The 18,940-nt window shown below is 38.3% G+C and overlaps 1 protein-coding gene across 3 annotated transcripts in view; it reads left to right on the top strand.

Moving 5' to 3' along the window:
• The window catches only part of BTBD8 (BTB domain containing 8), a 103,412-nt gene that overhangs the window by 47,419 nt on the left and 37,053 nt on the right, over positions 1-18,940 (top strand). For all 3 annotated transcript variants that reach the window (XM_008960499.4, XM_034931053.3, XM_055116123.2), the window contains exons 5-7: positions 1,827-1,916; positions 11,492-11,572; positions 13,248-13,344. In XM_008960499.4, coding sequence (XP_008958747.4) covers positions 1,827-1,916; positions 11,492-11,572; positions 13,248-13,344 — 268 coding nt within the window. The remainder of the gene's footprint in view (positions 1-1,826; positions 1,917-11,491; positions 11,573-13,247; positions 13,345-18,940) is intronic.

The raw sequence follows: 18,940 nt of genomic DNA, 5'->3' as shown, positions 1-18,940 counted from the left end.
TGTTCCTTCCTTTTTATTTCAACTAGAATTTCTGGTGGGTTGTGGGTAGGGTATGGTGTGTCTGTGTTTTTCAAATTGGTATAAAAGGCCATCCTGCTACAAGCCCTACTTTCCTATCTGGCATTTATTTCTCTAGCAAACTTTTTAAAAAGTGAACTTATGTTTTGAGTCTGAACTGTATTTCAGTATTTTCTAGCCTTACGAGTTACATTATTCCAATGATACCCAACAGTTTATTTTTATTTTTTATTTTTTTTTTTATTTTTTTTTTGAGACGGAGTTTCGCTCTTGTTGCCCAGGCTGGAGTGCGGTGGTGCGATCTTGGCTCACTGCAACCTCCACCTCCTGGGTTCAAGCCATTCTCCTGCCTCAGCCTCCCGAGTAGTTGGGATTACAGGCACCCGCCACCACACCTGAATAATTTTTTTTTTTTTTGAGACACAGTCTTGCTCTGTCGCCCAGGCTGGAGTGCAGTGGTGCAATCTCCGCTCACTGCAAGCTCCGCCTCCTGGGTTCATGCCATTCTCTTGACTTAAGTCTCCCGAGTAGCTGGGACAACAGGCGCCTGCCACCACGCCCAGCTAATTTTTTGTGTTTTTGGTAGAGACAGGGTTTCACCATGTTAGCCAGGATGGTCTCGATCTCCTGACCTCGTGATCTGCCTGCCTTAGCCTCCCAAAGTGCTGGGATTACAGGCGTGAGCCACCGCGCCCGGACATTTTTTTGTATTTTTTTTTTAGTACAGACAGGGTTTCATCATGTTGGCCAGGCTGGTCTCGAACTCCCGACCTCAGGTGATCCACCTGCCTCGGCCTCCCAAAGTGCTGAGATTACAGGCGTGAGTCACTGTGCCTGGCCTATTATTTTTTAAATAGAATTTCATAGTTCTGTAATGTAGGCATTTATTTCCATTGTGATTTACATGTAATGTAGGGATATATTTGGGAGTGACAGCAAGCATTTTTCCATCTGCGTGCAACTGGCTCTGATTATTGGTCACCTCTCCTACCCTTTCCCAGGTCGTTTAAATTGGTCATGGTTAGGTTTTTTGTTTTTTGGTTTTTTTTTCATTGATTTGAAAAGGTTTTAGATTGTTACTAAGTATGAAGTGTAAATCTGGGAAAGAGCCTTGATTTACACTTTAGTATGAGATAGGAGGCCACCTTGTTAAAAATTTTTAAATTTCCAAAATAATCCATATTAAATGAGGGTTTGCTGATCAGTACTTTGTCTTTAGCTACCTTTTTATATTTAAAAAATTAAATATCAATTATGTTTTTATAAGCTTAAAAAATTAAAGAACCTTCAAAGAAAAAAAAAGACAGCAAGGGCATTGGAATTAATGTTTTAAACAATCAAAATGCTTAGTTATAAATCCCAGCACTTCAGGAATAGGGGGATTGCTTGAGGTCTAGAGTTTGAGACCAGCCTGGACAACATAGTGAGACCCCATCTCTACAAAAAATTTAAAAATCAAGTTGAGTGTGATACTGCATGCCTGTAGTGTTAGCTTCTTGGGAGGCTGAGGTGGGAGGATCATACGTGAGTCTAGGAGTTCAGGGCTGTAGTAAGCTATGATCACGCCACTGCATTCCAGCCAGGGTGACAGAGGAAGATCCTGTCTCTTAGAACAAAAAACAAAAAAAAAACCCTTAGGTATAAATATAAGCTTATAAGTTTTATTATGTAATAATCCTGCCTATGAATACAAACAAAACAAATAGATTATTGTGGTTTAATACATAAAGATGAAAATTTTTATAAAAAATTACATTTTGAATAATATATAAATGTTTACCTGTGTTTCTCCCCCCTCTTCCCTTTAGGGCCATTTTGAGTGCCAGATCTAGTTATTTTGCTGCAATGCTGAGTGGCTGTTGGGCTGAAAGCTCCCAAGAGTACGTTACTCTTCAAGGGTAAGCATATTTTTACAGGGCCATTTGACTGCAAATGATTGTAAATTGTATTTCATACAAAGCACTTTTTATGAATCTGATTTCCCTGGATGTTCAACGAAATATTTCTCATGTAGAATTCAACAAAGTACATTTTCTGAAACGGGAAGTAATAGAGAGCATTTATTAATAGAGGTATTGTGTTAATCTGCTTATGCTTCTGTAACAGAATATCCAAACTGGGTGATTTAAACAACAGGTATTTATTTTCTCACGGTTCTGGAAACTGGAAGTTCAAGATAAACATGCCAGCAGTTTTGGTGTCTGATGAGGGCTCTGCCCCTGGGTTGCATTCTGCCGCCTTCTTGCTGTACACTCATGTGGCCTTTCCTTGGTGCATGCACTTGGAGAGAGAGTTTTATGGTATTTCTTCTTATAAGGAAACGAATCCTATCAGATCAAGGACCCATGTGACCTCATTTAACCTTAATTACTTTCTCAGAGGCCCCATCTCTAAATATGACCACACTGGGGGTTAGGGCTTTACCATATGAATTTGGAGGGAACACAGACATTTCAGTTCATAACAGGTAGTTTTTAAATTTTTCTTTTCTTTTTATTTTTTTGAGATGGGATCTTGCTGTGTTGCCCAGGCTGGAGTGCAGTGACACAATCATGGCTCAGGAGTTTGAGGCTGCAGTGGGCCATGATTATACCACTGCATTCCAGCCTGGGTAACAGAGCCAAACCCTGTCTCAAAAAAAATATATATATATATATTTATACACACACACACACACACACACACACACACACACACATATATATACACACAGTATATATTTTATATAACTTAAAGTATCTCCAGTTATCTCAAAAGGATCTTAATTGTTTAAACTGTTAATATGCAAAGCAAATATTTACATTCAATTTCTTTTTTTTGTTTGTTTTTTGAGATGGAGTCTCATTCGGTCACCCAGGCTGGAGTCAAGTGGCGGGATCTCAGCTCACTGCAACCTCCAGCTGCCTCCCAGGTTCAAGTGATTTTCCTGCCTCAGCCTCCTGAGTAGCTGGGATTACAGGCATGCGCCACCACGCCTGGTTAATTTTTGTATTTTTAGTAGAAATGGGGTTTTGCCATGTTGGCCAGGCTGGCCTTGAACTCCTGACCTCAAGTAATTCACCTTGCCTTGGCATCCCAAAGTGTTGGGATTACAAGCGTGAGCTACTGCGCCTGGCCTACGTTCAAGTTTTTAAATACTAATATAACACTTTTAGGAAGGGATATTACAAAATCAAATTAATAGCAGTTCATAAATAAAGAGGTAGAAATCACTGACCTTACCAGAAGGACTATGCCGGAGACATTTCCAAAGAAGTTTTTCCTCTTTGAGAGAGGAGATCTTCAGAAATATACATTTAGAGACTAGATATACAAATTGGCTGTTTGATGGTCTTTATTAAGTGTATAAAGAGAAATTAAACTCTTCAACCTAACTGAGAAATAAGTGTGCTTAGAAACGTCCAAAACACAAAACATGAAAATACATGGCATGGGCAATACATAGCAAAGATATGTAGCAACAAGAGAAGTGAGTTGTTTTCACTACTTGTATCTACCTTTTATTTGTTTTCATTTATTATTCTATATATGTGCTTTTAAAAAATACATTATGTAGGGCGGGCACGGTGGCTCCCACCTGTAATCCCAGCACTTCAGGAGGCCAGGGCGGGTGGATCACCAGAGGTCAGGAGTTCAAGACCAGCCTGACCAACATGGTGAAACCACGTCTCTACTAAAAATACAAAAATTAGCTGGGTGTGATGGCACGTGCCTGTAATCCCAGCTACTCAGGAGGCTGAGGCAGGAGAATCGCTTGAACTGGGGAGGCAGAGGTTGCAGTGAGCTGAGATCATGCCACTGCACTCCAGCCTGGGTGACAGAGCGAGACTCTGTCTCAAAAAAAAAAAAAAAAAACACACATTATGTAATGATGATCTAATTAAATTCTCTCTTTTTATCTGAGGTCAACATAGGGCCTCAAGTGATCCTCCTGCCTCAGCCTCCCAAGTAGCTGGGACTATAGATGTGTACTCCCACACCTTGCTAGTTTTTATAATTTTTAGTAGAGATGAGGTCTCATCGTGTTGCCCAGGCCAGTCTCAAACTCTTGATCTCAAGTGATCCTCCCACCTTGGCCTCCCAAAGTACTGGGATTATAGATGTTAGCCACCGCACCCAGCTTAAATCACATTTGTCAATTCATAATTCAGAGTTCATTCTACCACAGTCATTGAAGAAATTTAAAAGTTTTCCGATTAGTATGTGTTCTTGAGCTAGCTCAGACTGCTCTTCTTCTCCACTGTGTAAATCTTTGTCCCACAGAACCCTAGAGTTCCTAGTAGGCACATTAGGAGAAACACATGGCATAGGATTGGGATCTTAGGGGAAGGCCATTTGGAAAGGGATGCCTCTTCAACTTCTGTCTGTTTTATATAGTTCAAGGTGACCTCTGAGTTTAGCTATATGAATAAAGGCAAGGGGGTGTCCTTTTTTTTTTTTTCAGTCTTCCTTAATCACCCCTCATGAGCTGATGAGATTAAACATTCAAACACTCAGGCTTTTAAAGATGAGGTCTATTTATTAATAGACCAGTGGGCAGAGGTCAGTGGGCAAGAAAGAAATAGTGACATCAATTACTCGTCTCTACTCTTTCACCTGTAATTTTCTGTCTTTAATTTACAATGGAAGTAATGGATAAATAACCCCTTTTGCAGTGTGGCCAGACTCCTGTTGACCAACTTTAGTAGCTTGTTCAAGGGAAAGCCAAATAGAAGTAGCCCAGTTAGTTTCAAAATGTCATCTGAATAAGTAGACCATACACTGTATTAGTGCCAGGCATGACCAGGCTCACCCCTCTTACAGTATTTTCCCTTCACTTTTACTGTAAGCAAGGCTTTGCTTCTCACTGGTTCATTTTACCTGGAGCTGCTTTATTAACAGTGGAGGCTCACCTCTAATTGGCTTATTGACTCCTAATGTTAATGCATTGAAAATGAAGATACTTTTGTTGTTGTTGTTCAAATGCTTTATCTTGCTTGATAAAGCAAGGTTCTGTAACACTAAAGGAAGAATCACCTGGTGGATGCATGGTTTCATCTATACCCTTTATTATTATTATCACACAGTGCTATGATATATTTTGCCTTTCCCTGTTGTATCATGTATCAAATTGATTGTCTCAAATTATTAGTATTGTGGCATATAAAGCTGTTGGAAGGCTAAAGGGGATTAAGGAATTTTACTTTAAAAAATTACATCTTTTAGGAATTTGTATATTGAAACAATACACAAAACAAATTCCAGTTTCCCATTAACTTACATTGTAAACCTGGGCAGATGTTTCCATGAGAAGTGTGGTGTCATAGAAGGATCATAAACCTTGGTGTCCTTACAGGCAGTAGTATATCCAGTCCTAACTTGTTATATGACTTTGGGGACATTCCTTAACTTTCCTGAGCTTCCTGAGGTGGTTGAAAGTATTAAATGAGATACAGTAAGGAAAGAAACTGGCATAGTATGTAGTGCTCATTAATATTGACTGTTCTTTCTTTCTCTAAATTAGATTGTTGTCATTTTCTAGAGAGAAAAGAGTTCAAGTGAGGGCCTTTCCCAATACCAGGACAGCAATGCTTACTTTGCATAACCAGCAGCTTCTTTTGGAACTGTGCCACTGTTGCATGTCTGCAGGATGTTTTCTATCAATAGATTCGAAGACAATCCTGTCTGTCCTTACAGAAGGAACCACCATATTTTTAGTGAGTTAGTAATTCACCAGATACTGAGAACATAATGCACATAGTATTTTTCAAGAGGAACTGCCTTCAATAATTTGAGTGTGGGGACAGCAGAATTCTATAATCTGGCCGGGCACAGTGGCTCACGCCTGTAATCCCAGCACTTTGGGAGGCCGAGGTGGGCGGATCACAAGGTCAGGAGATCGAGACCATCCTGGCTAACACGGTGAAACCCCATCTCTACTAAAAATACAAAAAATTAGCCGGGCGTGGTGGCGGGCGCCTGTAGTCCCAGGTACTTGGGAGGCTGAGGCAGCAGAATGGCGTGAACCCCGGAGGCGGAGCTTGCGGCGAGCCGAGATCGTGCCACTGCACTCCATCCTGGGTGACAGAGTGAGACTCTTGTCTCAAAAAAAAAAAAAGAATTCTATGATCCTAGTTCCATCCATGCCCCAGAGTTGGGGAGTGGAAGGATATAGTTGGAAGGAAATTTTCCTGCTCTAGCAGACAGAAAGGGAAAATTTTCCACATACTATAATGTAAATTGAACCACAGCCAACACTTCTGTGAAGGAACTCCACTTGTTTCATTTTATTAATTAAAAGTCTTCCAGTGGTGCCTGGGCTTTGGAGCATAAATTTGGATTTTCCTATCTCCCTTGGGAGATTCCTGGGATTGCCCTGGCCTTCAATATAAGTTTTGAAATATAAATGAGATGTATTTTCTGTCCTGACTAAAATCCTTCAGTGTCTTCTCATTATAATTATAATTAAACCCAAACTCTTGACCATGACCTGCAAGACCCTCCATGATCTGGCCCCTGGCCTCACTCTAGTTTTGTACCATTCTTACCTGCATTTGTGGATCTTTCCTCCAATAAGTTCATTCCTGCATCAGGGCCTTTGTTTTTTTGGCTTCCTCTGCCTAAGAGTTTTTCACCTAGTATTTTGCATGACTGGCTTCTTCTCATGCGTGAAATCTCAGATCAAGCATCACCTTCCCAGACTGTCACCTAATATAGCTACAGACCAACTCCTCAGTTACTCTCTCTTACATAATCCTATTGTGTTGTCTTCATGGCACTTTGACTATCAAAATTATCTTTTTAATATTGCCCATGTCCTTCCACTAGAATGTTAAACTTCTTATATCTACAAAGTTTAGAATGAGCCTGTCATTCAAAAATATTAATTATGAATGAACAAAGAATGAGTGAATGAATGGAGTCTCTGTGTCCCCTTAGCCCACACACAGGGCTCCACATAGGAGCCTGAAACTTTAGAAAGGACACATGAAGCAGAGATTTTATTTTATTTAATTAATTAATTTATTTATTTATTTATTTTTTTAGACAGAGTTTTACTCTTGTTGCCCAGGCTGGAGTGCAATGGCGTGATCTCGGCTCACTGCAACCTCCACCTCCCGGGTTCAAGCGATTCTCCTGCCTCAGCCTCCTGAGTAGCTGCGATTACAGGCATGTGCCACCATGCCTGGCTAATTTTATATTTTTAGTAGAGACGGGGTTTCTCCATGTTGATCAGGCTGGTCTCGACCTCCTGACCTCAGGTGATCCACCCACCTAGCCTTCCAAAGTGCTGGGATTACAGGCATGAGCCACTGTGCCCGGCCTTATTTTATTTATTTTTTTGAGACAGTCTTGCTCTGTCGCCTGGGCTGGAGTGCAGTTGCGTGAACTTGGCTCACTGCAATCTCCACTTCCCAGGTTCAAGCAGTTCCCCTGCCTCAGCCTCCTGAGTAGCTGGGATTACAGGCGTGTGCCATCTCACCCAGATAATTTTTTATTTTTAGTAGAGACAGGTTTTCACCATGTTGGCCAGGCTGGTAACACAGAGATTTTAGTAGTCTACGTTCATGTTTAGTCTCTGATCTTAGATCTTTGTCCTAAAATCGGTTTTTCTTTTTTCTGAATACATGTAATGTTTTCATCTCCTGTAAGCTTTTATTCTGATTACATTTTAATGGGAATAGTGCTTTAAATCTTTCCATTTAAACTATGGGCTATTAGAACAATTTGTTGCTTTTCTAGGTCAGTTGATCATGTCTTTATAAACACTTTTAGTAAAAAATACAATACAAATGACTTAAAATATAATGAGAATGCAGCTTAGTAAAACATCTCTCAAGACAGCAGGAAAACTATTTCTTACCCTTTTTATAGTATCATATATATTGATATATAGGTTCAAATGTCTAGATTTTGCTGTTTATTTTAATATGACTTATTTTTATTTAGTCATTATCTTTTGCTTAACATATCAAGTATTTTTTAAGAAACTATTATTTCAACATAAATAGCCAATTCTTATTAATGTTGATAAGAATCGTTCTGGAAATTCTGAGGAAAAGTATAGAGAGTATTACACATTCAAGTAATTATGCTAGGGTTTTAGCAAACTACAGATAATATGCTTAATTATTCTGAGATTAAATCTTGTCATATCTGTAGTACATAAATGAGAACATTTAGATATTTGATTTTATTTCCTAAGTATTAAAGATGCAGAATTTTGAATCAGCAGAAACTAGTACTTAGCCATGGTAGGGATCAGTAAATATTTATTTAATTAATGGAAAAGTGTTTCTGTATTTTCAATTTAGTCTCCCTCTGAAGGTTTGAGAAGATGCTGTAAGTGCCCTAATAAGCCATTTGTTAAACATTTATCAAACATTTATTGAACATATATTATTTAAGGCCATAGAATCAAAGCAAACACCTTTCTGATTCCTTCTGATTCCTGCTTTCTGGGACTCCACTTATTTTCTTCTTCTTTTTTTTTTTTCTTTTTATGAACCTGCCATTGAGAACATAGCCATTTGTTTTCTTCTTGCCTTCCTCATTTTGTTTCTTTAGCAGATATTAGGTACTATGCTTAACAAACTGTAGGGATCTTGCCAGCACTGTCCAGATCATGATTCTACTGCAGAGGCCCAGTATTACGTGGGGAAAGGAAATTCTTCTGATCCTGGGGGTATTGAATCATTGCTGACATTCTGCTGTTATCAGAGATACAAGGATAAATGGCACGACCCTGCCCTTGCAGAACACAGTTCAGAAGGAAAGACAGATGTGTTAACAAAAATACTGCAAATCAGTTTGATAAATGTGATAATGGAAGTGTGTGTAGTATACTGCTTCAGAGCTCAGGCTTTGGATTCAGTCTGCCTGGATTTAAATTCCAGTGCATTTTGATCTTGGGCAATTTACTTAATTTCAGTTTCTTCATGTATAAAATGAGACTAATAATAGTATCTGCTGTAGAGTTGGTATGGTGATTAAATGAGCCAATAGCATTCAGAATACTTATTAGCTCAGGGACTAGCTCATAAGTGCTCAATAGGTGATAATTGTTGTTTTTAACATTCAGTAATTTTTTTTCACCTTGGGTACATTAGGAAACAATCAGGGATAAAAAGCCACATGTCTTGTGTCTGAAAGATAAAATAAGTGGAGAGGGGAAAGCATTTTAAGCACAGTGAACGGTATGTGCTAAGACATGGATGTATAAGGAAGTGTAAGTAGCTCAGGTATAGAAAATGAGTAAGTTTAGTTATCTTGGAACAGCTGCTAGAGAGGGAGAACTGGAGGTCAGATGATAAAGGAATTTGGACTTTCTTTTATGGGCTTTGGAGTATAATTAAGAGTTTTATTAGAGTTTAAAATAGAATAATTGAAGAGTTTAAGCAGGATACTATATCGTATATTCATTTTAGCAAAGTCACCCTAATAGTAATTTGGGAAATGGGATGCAAGTGGAAGATTCCAGGCCGGAAACCTGTATGAGAGGATACGGTCATAGTACAGATGGGAGAAAATAAGAGGCTGAACCAGGGCAATGAAAGAGGAAATAGAGAGCAGAGGCTGAACTCAAGAAATTCTGGAAGGTACAAATGATTGACAGGACATAGTGAGGGAGAGGACTAAGATGAACCTCAGGTTCTGACTTAGGCATATAGATGAATAATGTCTGTTGGAGTCTTCAAGGGGGCCCAATAAATAGCATACTTCCTTCCTGTTCAGAATAAGACAAAATAATCAGTAAGTGAAGTAAGAAAATATTTCCTTTATTACAGATAAAAACTGTTAAAGCAATACAGATTGAGTATCCCTTATCTGAAATGCTTGGGATCAGAGTGTTTCAGATTTTTTCAGATCTTAGAATCTTTGCATATGTAGTAATGAGAAATCTTGGGACTTGGGGATGGGGATGATGCCTAAGTCTAAACCCAAAATTTATTTATGTTTCGTATACACTGTCAAATTCAAAATAAAATATAGAGACAAATCTCTAAATTAAATGTTTTATTTGAGAATCATAGAATTACAATTCAGAGCCTACACACAGACTGTTGTGATCTTCCATATGTCTGAAGAGCAATGAGCGTTGGGGGTTTTACTTGAGAAACATGTATTGTTTGGAAAGGAAGCTCATTGGCACTAGAGAAGCTTTTGGGAGCTGGCAAACTCTGATTTGAGTGAAGGCGGTAGGTAAGACTAGTCAAGGCAGGTTGTTTCAGCAGCTACTAGGTAAAACAGTTCTTAGGGTTACAGCAGGCTGCTTCTGCAGCTGGCGATGTGGAAAATTCAATTCTTGAAGCAGATGCTATGTGCCCCAAGTGCTTTTGCCCCCCACAACTTGACTCTGATTTAGTTGGGTATGAAAATAATGATCCAATTTGTATAATCAACTTACACAACACCTTATAGCCTGAAGGCAATTTTATAAAGTATTTTAAATAGTTTTGTGAATGAAACAAATTTTGTGTATATTGAACCATCGGAAAGCAAAGGTGTCACTATCTCTCATAAAATGCTAAAATTTTGTAGCATTTTAGATTTCCGATTTTCAGATTAGCAATGCTCAACCTGTAGAATGTGCTCTAATGCAAGAGCCAAAGTTGGCTTGCTTACTGTATCCCTCTAAAACAGCTCACCTGAGAGAAAGTTTGAATCTGCATGGCAGATATACTTCTTCTCCATCACCTCTTCCCACTGGTTCAGCAGAGAAGAAAGGAGAACGTATATCAGATTACCTCTTATCTGGAGTTCCTCCCAACTGATAACCAGTTGTTGTCCACCAACCACATAATTCACTCCCTTTAGTATAGAGGAATAGAGGCTGCGGTAAGATGCAAGACGCTATGTAGCAGTGCTCTCAACAAGATGGGAATAACAGAAAGAGGACTAAGTTTGGTGTGGGGAGTAAGAAGAAGGTCATGAATTTAGAGTTTGAGATATGGCACTCAATTGGATATAAAGGTTATCATTCCAAACTACCTCTTAAGTCATGCCTTTTCTTTTTCATCTGTATAATGAGTACGTTGGCCAATCTTAGAGCCACTGACAGGTGTTACAAATTAAGTAATCTGTGCAGCATAACAAGAATCTTCCTAGTGAATAGATTTGTGCATTTGAGTCTTTAAGCAAGACCAGAGGGCGTTTGTTGAAAATGCTGAGAAGAGGATTTCTTAATGAGCCAGAGGTTGGACAGTGACTAGAAGTGTTTTCTAACTTTTAAAGTGTATGGTAGAAGACGCTCAATAAATAATGATTTGATAACATACTAATAACCTTGTATAACTTATATAAAAATCCATTGTTGTAGTTCTGTTTAAATTAATGGTATACCTGCATGGATGTTATTTGAAGAGTATATTCTTCAGGTAAAAGGAAGATTAGAACATCATCTTGGCTCGAAGTTTATGGGAAAATAGAATGAATCATTGATATCAGTTAAACCTTAATTATTTCTGGATTTGAGTTTTCTTTTATTTTTCAGTATAAGCCATGTAGAACTGAATGTTATGATGCATTTTATATATGGAGGAACTCTGGACATTCCAGACAAAACTAATGTTGGGTATGTATTCCTTTTTAATAATTTAAAATATAAAAGAGTTAGGTTCTGCTTTGTTGAGCTGTGTTGCAAAGTGTTAATGAAGTAGAAACTTTGCTTTTTATAGTCTATTATACTATATCTTCAGTATGTTTTGAGAACATCTAAAAACAATAAGCAAATCATCTTATTAAGAAGAAAAGGTGACTTATCAACTCACAGTAATAAGATTGAGAACAGTCTTTATTAGACTTAAATTTAGAAGAAGCTATAAATTATGGTTTATAGATCAACAAATTGATTAAACTTTTATCAAACTTTAAAAATTACTACTTTTTAAATTTTAGGATATCTTTTCTAAACAGCAAAAGAAAAGAAAAAACATATTTAAGAATATAGGGGCTGGGTGCGGTGGCTCTCGCCTGTAATCCCAGCACTTTGTGAGGCTGAGGCGGGCGGATCACAGGGTCAAGAGATCGAGACCATCCTGGCTAACATGGTGAAACCTTGTCTCTACTAAAAATACAAAAAAAAAAAAAAAAAAGCTGGGCATGGTGGTGTGCACCTGTAGTCCCAGCTACTTGGGAGGTTGAGGCAGGAGAATCGCTTGAACCCGGGAGGTGAAGGTTGCAGTGAGCCAAGATCATGCCACTGCACTCCAGCCTGGTGATAGAGTGAGACTCTGTCTCAAAAAAAAAAAAAAAAAGAATATAGGGCATTTGCCAGGCGCGATGGCTCACACCTGTAATCCCAGCACTTAGGGAGGCAGAAGCGGGAGGATAGCTTGAGCCCAGTAGATCGAGATCTGCCTGGGACTATAGCGAGACCCCGTTCTTGGGGGAAAGAAAAAAAAAACAAAAAGAATATAGGGCATCCTAAAGACCAACAACTGTGATTTTTAAATGCGCTATAGTGAAATACCATCTAATCCTCTGAAATCCTACTTGGGAGTGAAATTTCACCTTGCTCTTTTAATTTTCTGGATGTCTTCCATTTTCTTGCTATTCTAACATCAGACAAATGAAAGCTACTTTTTTAATTTTAAAAATTACTTGGTTCCTTTAATTTTAAACTGAATAAACATGTTTTTCAGGAGAACATAACATGAGTCCCAGGATTTACTACTAAGGTTTTGTCCCCTGGCAACCTATACAAAATTTTATCATTCTTTCGAAGCTTGTAGGCTTCTTAAGTACCTAAAGTATGTGTAGGTGTTCAGAAATACTTGCCAAATGAAAGAAGCAAAAGAAACTCTGGTCATTGGATGCTGTCTCCAATCTTAGGGTTATTTGTAGACATTTTCAGTATGATAAGACATTAGTGAATTGCCTCCCCGCCCCTGCCAAGAAACTTTTATTATACAAATTTGTTGCAGAGAGTTTTGTAACTTTTACAGCCTTTAAAGCAATTTCTTGGATTTTTTTCTGTATGTCACTTAGTATATGAAGGGAATTTGAGACATCTCCAGATTTATTTCTTGTTCTCTACTAATCAAATCATGTGTCAGTGCTTTCAACTTTTGGCCTATGCCCTGTTTATAATCCATAAAGGGTATATGTTATGTAAGGCAGAAAATTAGAATTAAAATATTTCAGATTATTCCTTTTTAAAAACAGACTATATATTATCAATAAATTAGTATGTGTTGTGCCTTGATTTTTAAATTGGAGAATTAACAGTGCATCTATTTTTATTTTAGTCAGATACTCAATATGGCTGATATGTATGGACTAGAAGGATTAAAAGAAGTAGCAATCTATATTTTAAGAAGAGATTACTGTAATTTCTTTCAGAAGGTAATTATTGAGCCTCAGAAATCTTTTATCCAGTGCATTGTCATCCATTATTACCTGCTAGATTTTTAACTCTGATAGTAATAGTGATTTAAATATTTAAAATATTAAGTAAATTTAACTAATGAGAACTCCAGTTGAGAAATAATACATATGATCTGCTTGAAAAAATCAGAAACTAATTCAAATAATTTTAAGTAAAACAAAATTGATGGGAGGGTAGGTATTGAGTAGGAGTATCCTGTATAATTCAAAGGTGCTCAGAGTTTGGAACTAGGAGAAAGGAAGTTAAGAACTAAGGGTACTTTCCCCATTTATCAAAGGGCTACACAGTGCTTTATTTGTTCTTATTCCTGAAAGTATACTCCTTCTTTCTACCACTTCTCTTTATAGCAGGGACTTGGGGTGGAATGTAGTTCTCTTATGCCAGTCTCTTCAGGTGACCTATGGATACTAACTAATTTTAATTTTAGTTACTGCAAAGGTAAGTTAAACATCTAAAGAAAGATCTCATACTATGCATTTTGAAGCCATTCATACATTATTCTTAGATTACCCATGGTTTTAATACATTCTGCGACTGTAGGTTATTTTTATTTTCTTATTTATGCTTTTCTATGTTTTTAAAATTTTCTACAAAGAACATGTATTACTTTTATAATCAATAAAAACAAATCTAACTTTTTACATCATATTTCTCTCTTACTGGTGTTTGAAGCAATAATATGCATTGTATGAATTCTAATTAGGTGGTTTTAATAATGCTTAAATTTAGATTTTTGTTTTGGGTAGGTCTTTTTCTACCTCCCTACAAGTTGTAGCTGCAGAAGCAGCCCATGTGCTAAACGAAAGCCATAAACAACTGGGTCTAGTACCACGAACACTACCAATCCCACAAGGTTTACTGAGAAATAGTTAACCACTCGGCTTCCTTTAACGAACCATTCACTTCAGCCTCTGTAAATAAGGGCCTTGGAAGAAGGGCAGCTGGTGGTGTCCTCAGCTTTGTAGAAAGTGAGGAATTCTGGTCAAAGGTTCTTCCTTCTTCATATGTCTCCCTCATATTTCCAGCCAAGTGAAAGTTAGGGGGATCCAAGTAAATCACAAAGATTAAAGCTAGAGAATATCTGCAATGAGGAGGTGATGTCTTCTCATCCCCTAGATGAACATTAACTATATCTGTAAAACCATCCCACCCTGGAGCTTCTATCAGACGAAGAGAAAGTGATAAGAAATTTCTTAGGAGAGCTTGGAATATGTCTGAGAAGCCAGTGAGAATGTACTTGAGTGAGAAGATTTCTAAAGAGAGAAGGCTTGCTGGAGAAGCCAAAACCAGCCTTGGTGTAAGGAACTACAGTTATTGTCATACAGAGAAAAGAAGTATGAGGATTCCACTCTGCACCCCGGTTACACATGGTCCACAGCGAAGGAGGAGGACCTTAATGGTTTCATGAAAGTTAGAGGAGACTGATACAGGGCTAGATGACACCGTGTCCCACTTGGGGAGGTATTGTGCATCATGAGCCACTTGAAGAGTTCTTATCTACAGAGAGGCCAGGTTGAAGCTTGATCTGCCACTAAAGGAGCCATTACATCAATAAAGGCCTCCAGTATCTGAATTAGAACAAAGCTAAGGACATCTCCCTACTATCATCTTGGTCTCTGCTTAATTAAGTAAGGTGACCAGAGCCATTTATAGTCTTCCATATGAATCTGACCCAGAAAATGCAGGAGCAGGAGATCAGACCATGCTCTACTCTCTATTTCACATCTCAACCATAAATCTAGTCAGCAATGGGGAGGGAAAGATTTAAATCAGATACAATGAAAAGATAGGTGTTAAAATAGTACTGTGCTGAATTTCAGTAACAATGGTATCCAGAAAGTACTAGAATCTGCCTATAGTTTCATTAAGGGATGGGAAAAAGGGGAGATTTGACATAGTGTGGTTGAAAGCATTCGTTGGGAAAATAAAAAGTCTCATGTTAGTGTCTTCTCTGAGCTGAGATTCTTCAGTAAGCCAGTTAAAGCTTATTTAAGAGCCTTAAAAGCTGTAAAAATAATCTTTTATGAGTAGTCTTTTTTTTTTTGGACCATTGCCTCTATTTTTTTTTTAATATGTGGATGAGTATATGTGGGTTTTATGCAGCTTCTTGTATTTTATTTTCAATAATTCACTTTATTTTAAAAACACAAAAGATATTTTTTTACATTATTAATAAAACAACAGAAAATGAAGTTTATTTTTAATTATCAGTATGGTATTTTGTTGAAAACTTTTTTTGCTTTTATTTATTTATTTACGTATGTATTTATTTATTTATTGAGACAGAGTTTTGCTCTTGTTGCCTAGGCTGGAGTGCAGTGGTACGATCTCTGCTCACTGCAACCTCTGCCTCCCAGGTTCAAGCGATTTTCTTGCCTCAGCTTCCCGAGTAGCTGGGAGTACAGGAGCGTGCCACCATGCCCAGCTAATTTTTTGTATTTTTAGTAGAGACGGGGTTTCACCATGTTGGTCAGGCTGGTCTTGAACTCCTGACCTCAGGTGATCCACCCACCTCGCCCTCCCAGAGTGCTGGGATTACAGGCATGAGCCACTGTGCCTAGCCACTTATTTTAATATTGTCTATTTTGCTGTGGTAACAGATATTTGAGAGAGCAATTTCTGGTTTTGTTGACCTAATCCTTAAAATTTTTGCTTTATATTTCTTAATGTATATTTTTATAAATATACTTTTGAATATATATAATTTTGAACTTTTAGTTCTTTTTTTTTTTTTGAGTTGGAGGCTCCCTGTGTCACCCGGGCTAGAGTGCAAGTGGTGCGATCTCAGCTCACTGTAACCTCTGCCTCCCAGGTTCAAGCGATTCTCCTGCCTCAGCCTCCCCAGTAGCTGGGACTACAGACGCGTGCCACCACGCCTGGCTAATTTTTGTATTTTTAGTAGAGACGGGCTTTTACCATGTTGGTCAGGCTGGTCTCTAACTCCTGACCTCAGGTGATGCACCCGCCTTGGCCTCCCAAAGTGCTGAGATTACAGGAGTGAGCCACTGTGCCCAGCCTTAGTTCTTAATTGTGCAATTTTTTGGCTGTGACTTAAATATCATAAACTTATAATAATGTTATACAGTAATACAAATATGGGTATAATGTGATGGGCAATCGGCCCCAGAACTCCTAGCAAGCTAACTTGAATAATTTCATTAGCTTCACAATCCTGCCTTTTACACAATTAAACATTTTGGACTTCATTTATAGGATTTTGGTAGGCTTTACATTTTTTTTTTTTTGTCACCAATTAAAAGTATACTTTAGGCCTGGTGTGGAGGCTCATGTCTGTAATCCCAGCACTTTGGGAGGCCAAGGTAGGAGGATTGCTTGAGCCCAAGAGTTTATAACTGGCATGGGTAACAGAGGGAGCTCCTGTCTCTACCAAAAATTTAAAAAAAATTAGCCAGGCATAGTGGGATGTGCCTGTGGTCCCATCTACTCAGGAGGCTGAGGTGGGAGGATCACTTGAGCCCAGGAATTTGAGGCTGCAGTGAGCCATGGTCACACCACTGCATTCCAGCCTGGGTGACAGAGCCAAAAAAAAAAACTACACACATACACACACACACGTATACACACACGTATATATTTTATATAACTTAAAGTATCTCCAGTTATCTCAAAGGGATCTTAATTGTTTAAGTTGTTAATATGCAAAGCAAAATATTTACATTCAATTTCTTTTTTGTTGTTGTTTTTTTGAGATGAGTCTCACTCATTCAGTCACCCAGGCTGGAGTCAAGTGGCAGGATCTCAGCTCACTGCAACCTCCAGCTGCCTCCCAGGTTCAAGTGATTTTCCTGCCTCAGCCTCCTGAGTAGCTGGGATTACAGGCATGTGCCACCACGCCCGGCTAATTTTTGTATTTTTAGTAGAAATGGGGTTTTGCCATGTTGGCCAGGCTGGCCTTGAACTCTTGACCTCATGTAATCCACCTTGCCTCGACATCCCAAAGTGTTGGGATTACAGGTATGAGCCACTGCACCTGGCCTACATTCAATTTTTTTAATACTAATATAACACTTTTAGGAGAGGGGTATTAGAAAATCAAATTAATAGCAATTCATAAATAAAGAGTTGGAAATCACTGACCTTACCAGAAGGACTATGCTGGAGACATTTCCAAAGAAGGTTTTGCTCTTCTCTGAGAGAGGAGATCTTCAGAAATACACATTTAGAGACTAGATATACAAATTGGCTGTTTGATGGTCTTTATTTAAAGTGTATAAAGAGAAATTAAACTCTTCAACCTAATTGAGAAATAAATGTGCTTAGAAACGTCCAAAATGTGAAAATACATGGCATGGGCAATACATAGCAAAGATATGTAACAACAAGAGAAGTGAGTTGTTTTCACTACTTGTATCTACCTTTTATTTGTTTTCATTTATTATTTCTGTGTATGTGCTTTTAAAAAATACCTTATGTAGGCCGGGTGTGGTGGCTCACGCCTGTAATCCCAGCACTTTGGGAGGCCATGGCGGGTGGATCACGAGACCAGGAGTTCAAGACCAGCCTGACCAACATGGTGAAACCCCATCTCTACTAAAAATACAAAAAGTTAGCCAGGCGTGGTGGCGGGCGCCTGTAATCCCAGCTACTCAGGAGGCTGAGGCAGGAGAGTCGCTTGAACCCAGGAGGCGGAGATTGCAGTGAGCTGAGATCGCACCACTGCACTCCAGCCTGGGCGACAGAGTGAGAATCTGTCTCAAAAAAAAAAAAAAAAACATCATGTAATTATGATCTAATTAAATTCTTCTTATCTGAGATCAATATAGGGCCTCTCATTGCACAATTACTTTAATTTATATTTATACGTTAGGAAGCAGATTAGACCATGTTGTATCGCAGTGTGATGTGCTAGAAATTATTATACTACTTTTGCTTTAAAAAAGATATTTAACCTAAAATAAATTAGAATAAAAATCGTGTGCATTCTTGACAGCCAAAAGAGTTCAAATGATATGCCATAAAATTAAAAGTTGTTAGTGACACTTGGTTTTAAAAGAATAACAGACTTTAAAAAAAAACAAAACTTAGAGCATTTTTAGTTTCACAGCAAAATTGAGAGGAAGGTACAGAGATATCCTACATACCCACTTTGTTCCACACATGCATAGCTTCCCCCATTATCAACGTCCCGCACTGGAGTGGTACCTTTGTTACAACCAATGAGCATACAATTACACATTATCATCCAAAATTCATGGTTTACGATAGAGTTTGCTGTTGGTGTTGTACATTTTATGGGTTTATACACGTGTATAATGACATGTATCTACCATTATAGTATCATACGGAGTGTTTTCAGTGCCATAAAATCCTCTATGCTCTGACTGCTCATCCTTCCCTCCCCATTAACCCCCAGCAACCACTGACCTTTTTACTGTCTCTGTAGTTTTGTTTTTTTCCGGGGTGTAATATAGTTGCAATCATACAGTATATAGCCTTTTCAGATTGGCTTCTTCCACTTAGTGATATGCATTTAAGATCCCCCCATGTCTTTTCATGGCTTGATAGCACATTTCTTTTTAGAGCTGAATATTT

This window comes from Pan paniscus, chromosome 1 (assembly GCF_029289425.2).
Source record: "Pan paniscus chromosome 1, NHGRI_mPanPan1-v2.0_pri, whole genome shotgun sequence".
Taxonomy (NCBI): domain Eukaryota; kingdom Metazoa; phylum Chordata; class Mammalia; order Primates; family Hominidae; genus Pan; species Pan paniscus.
This window is presented reverse-complemented; position numbering and strand designations above follow the sequence as displayed.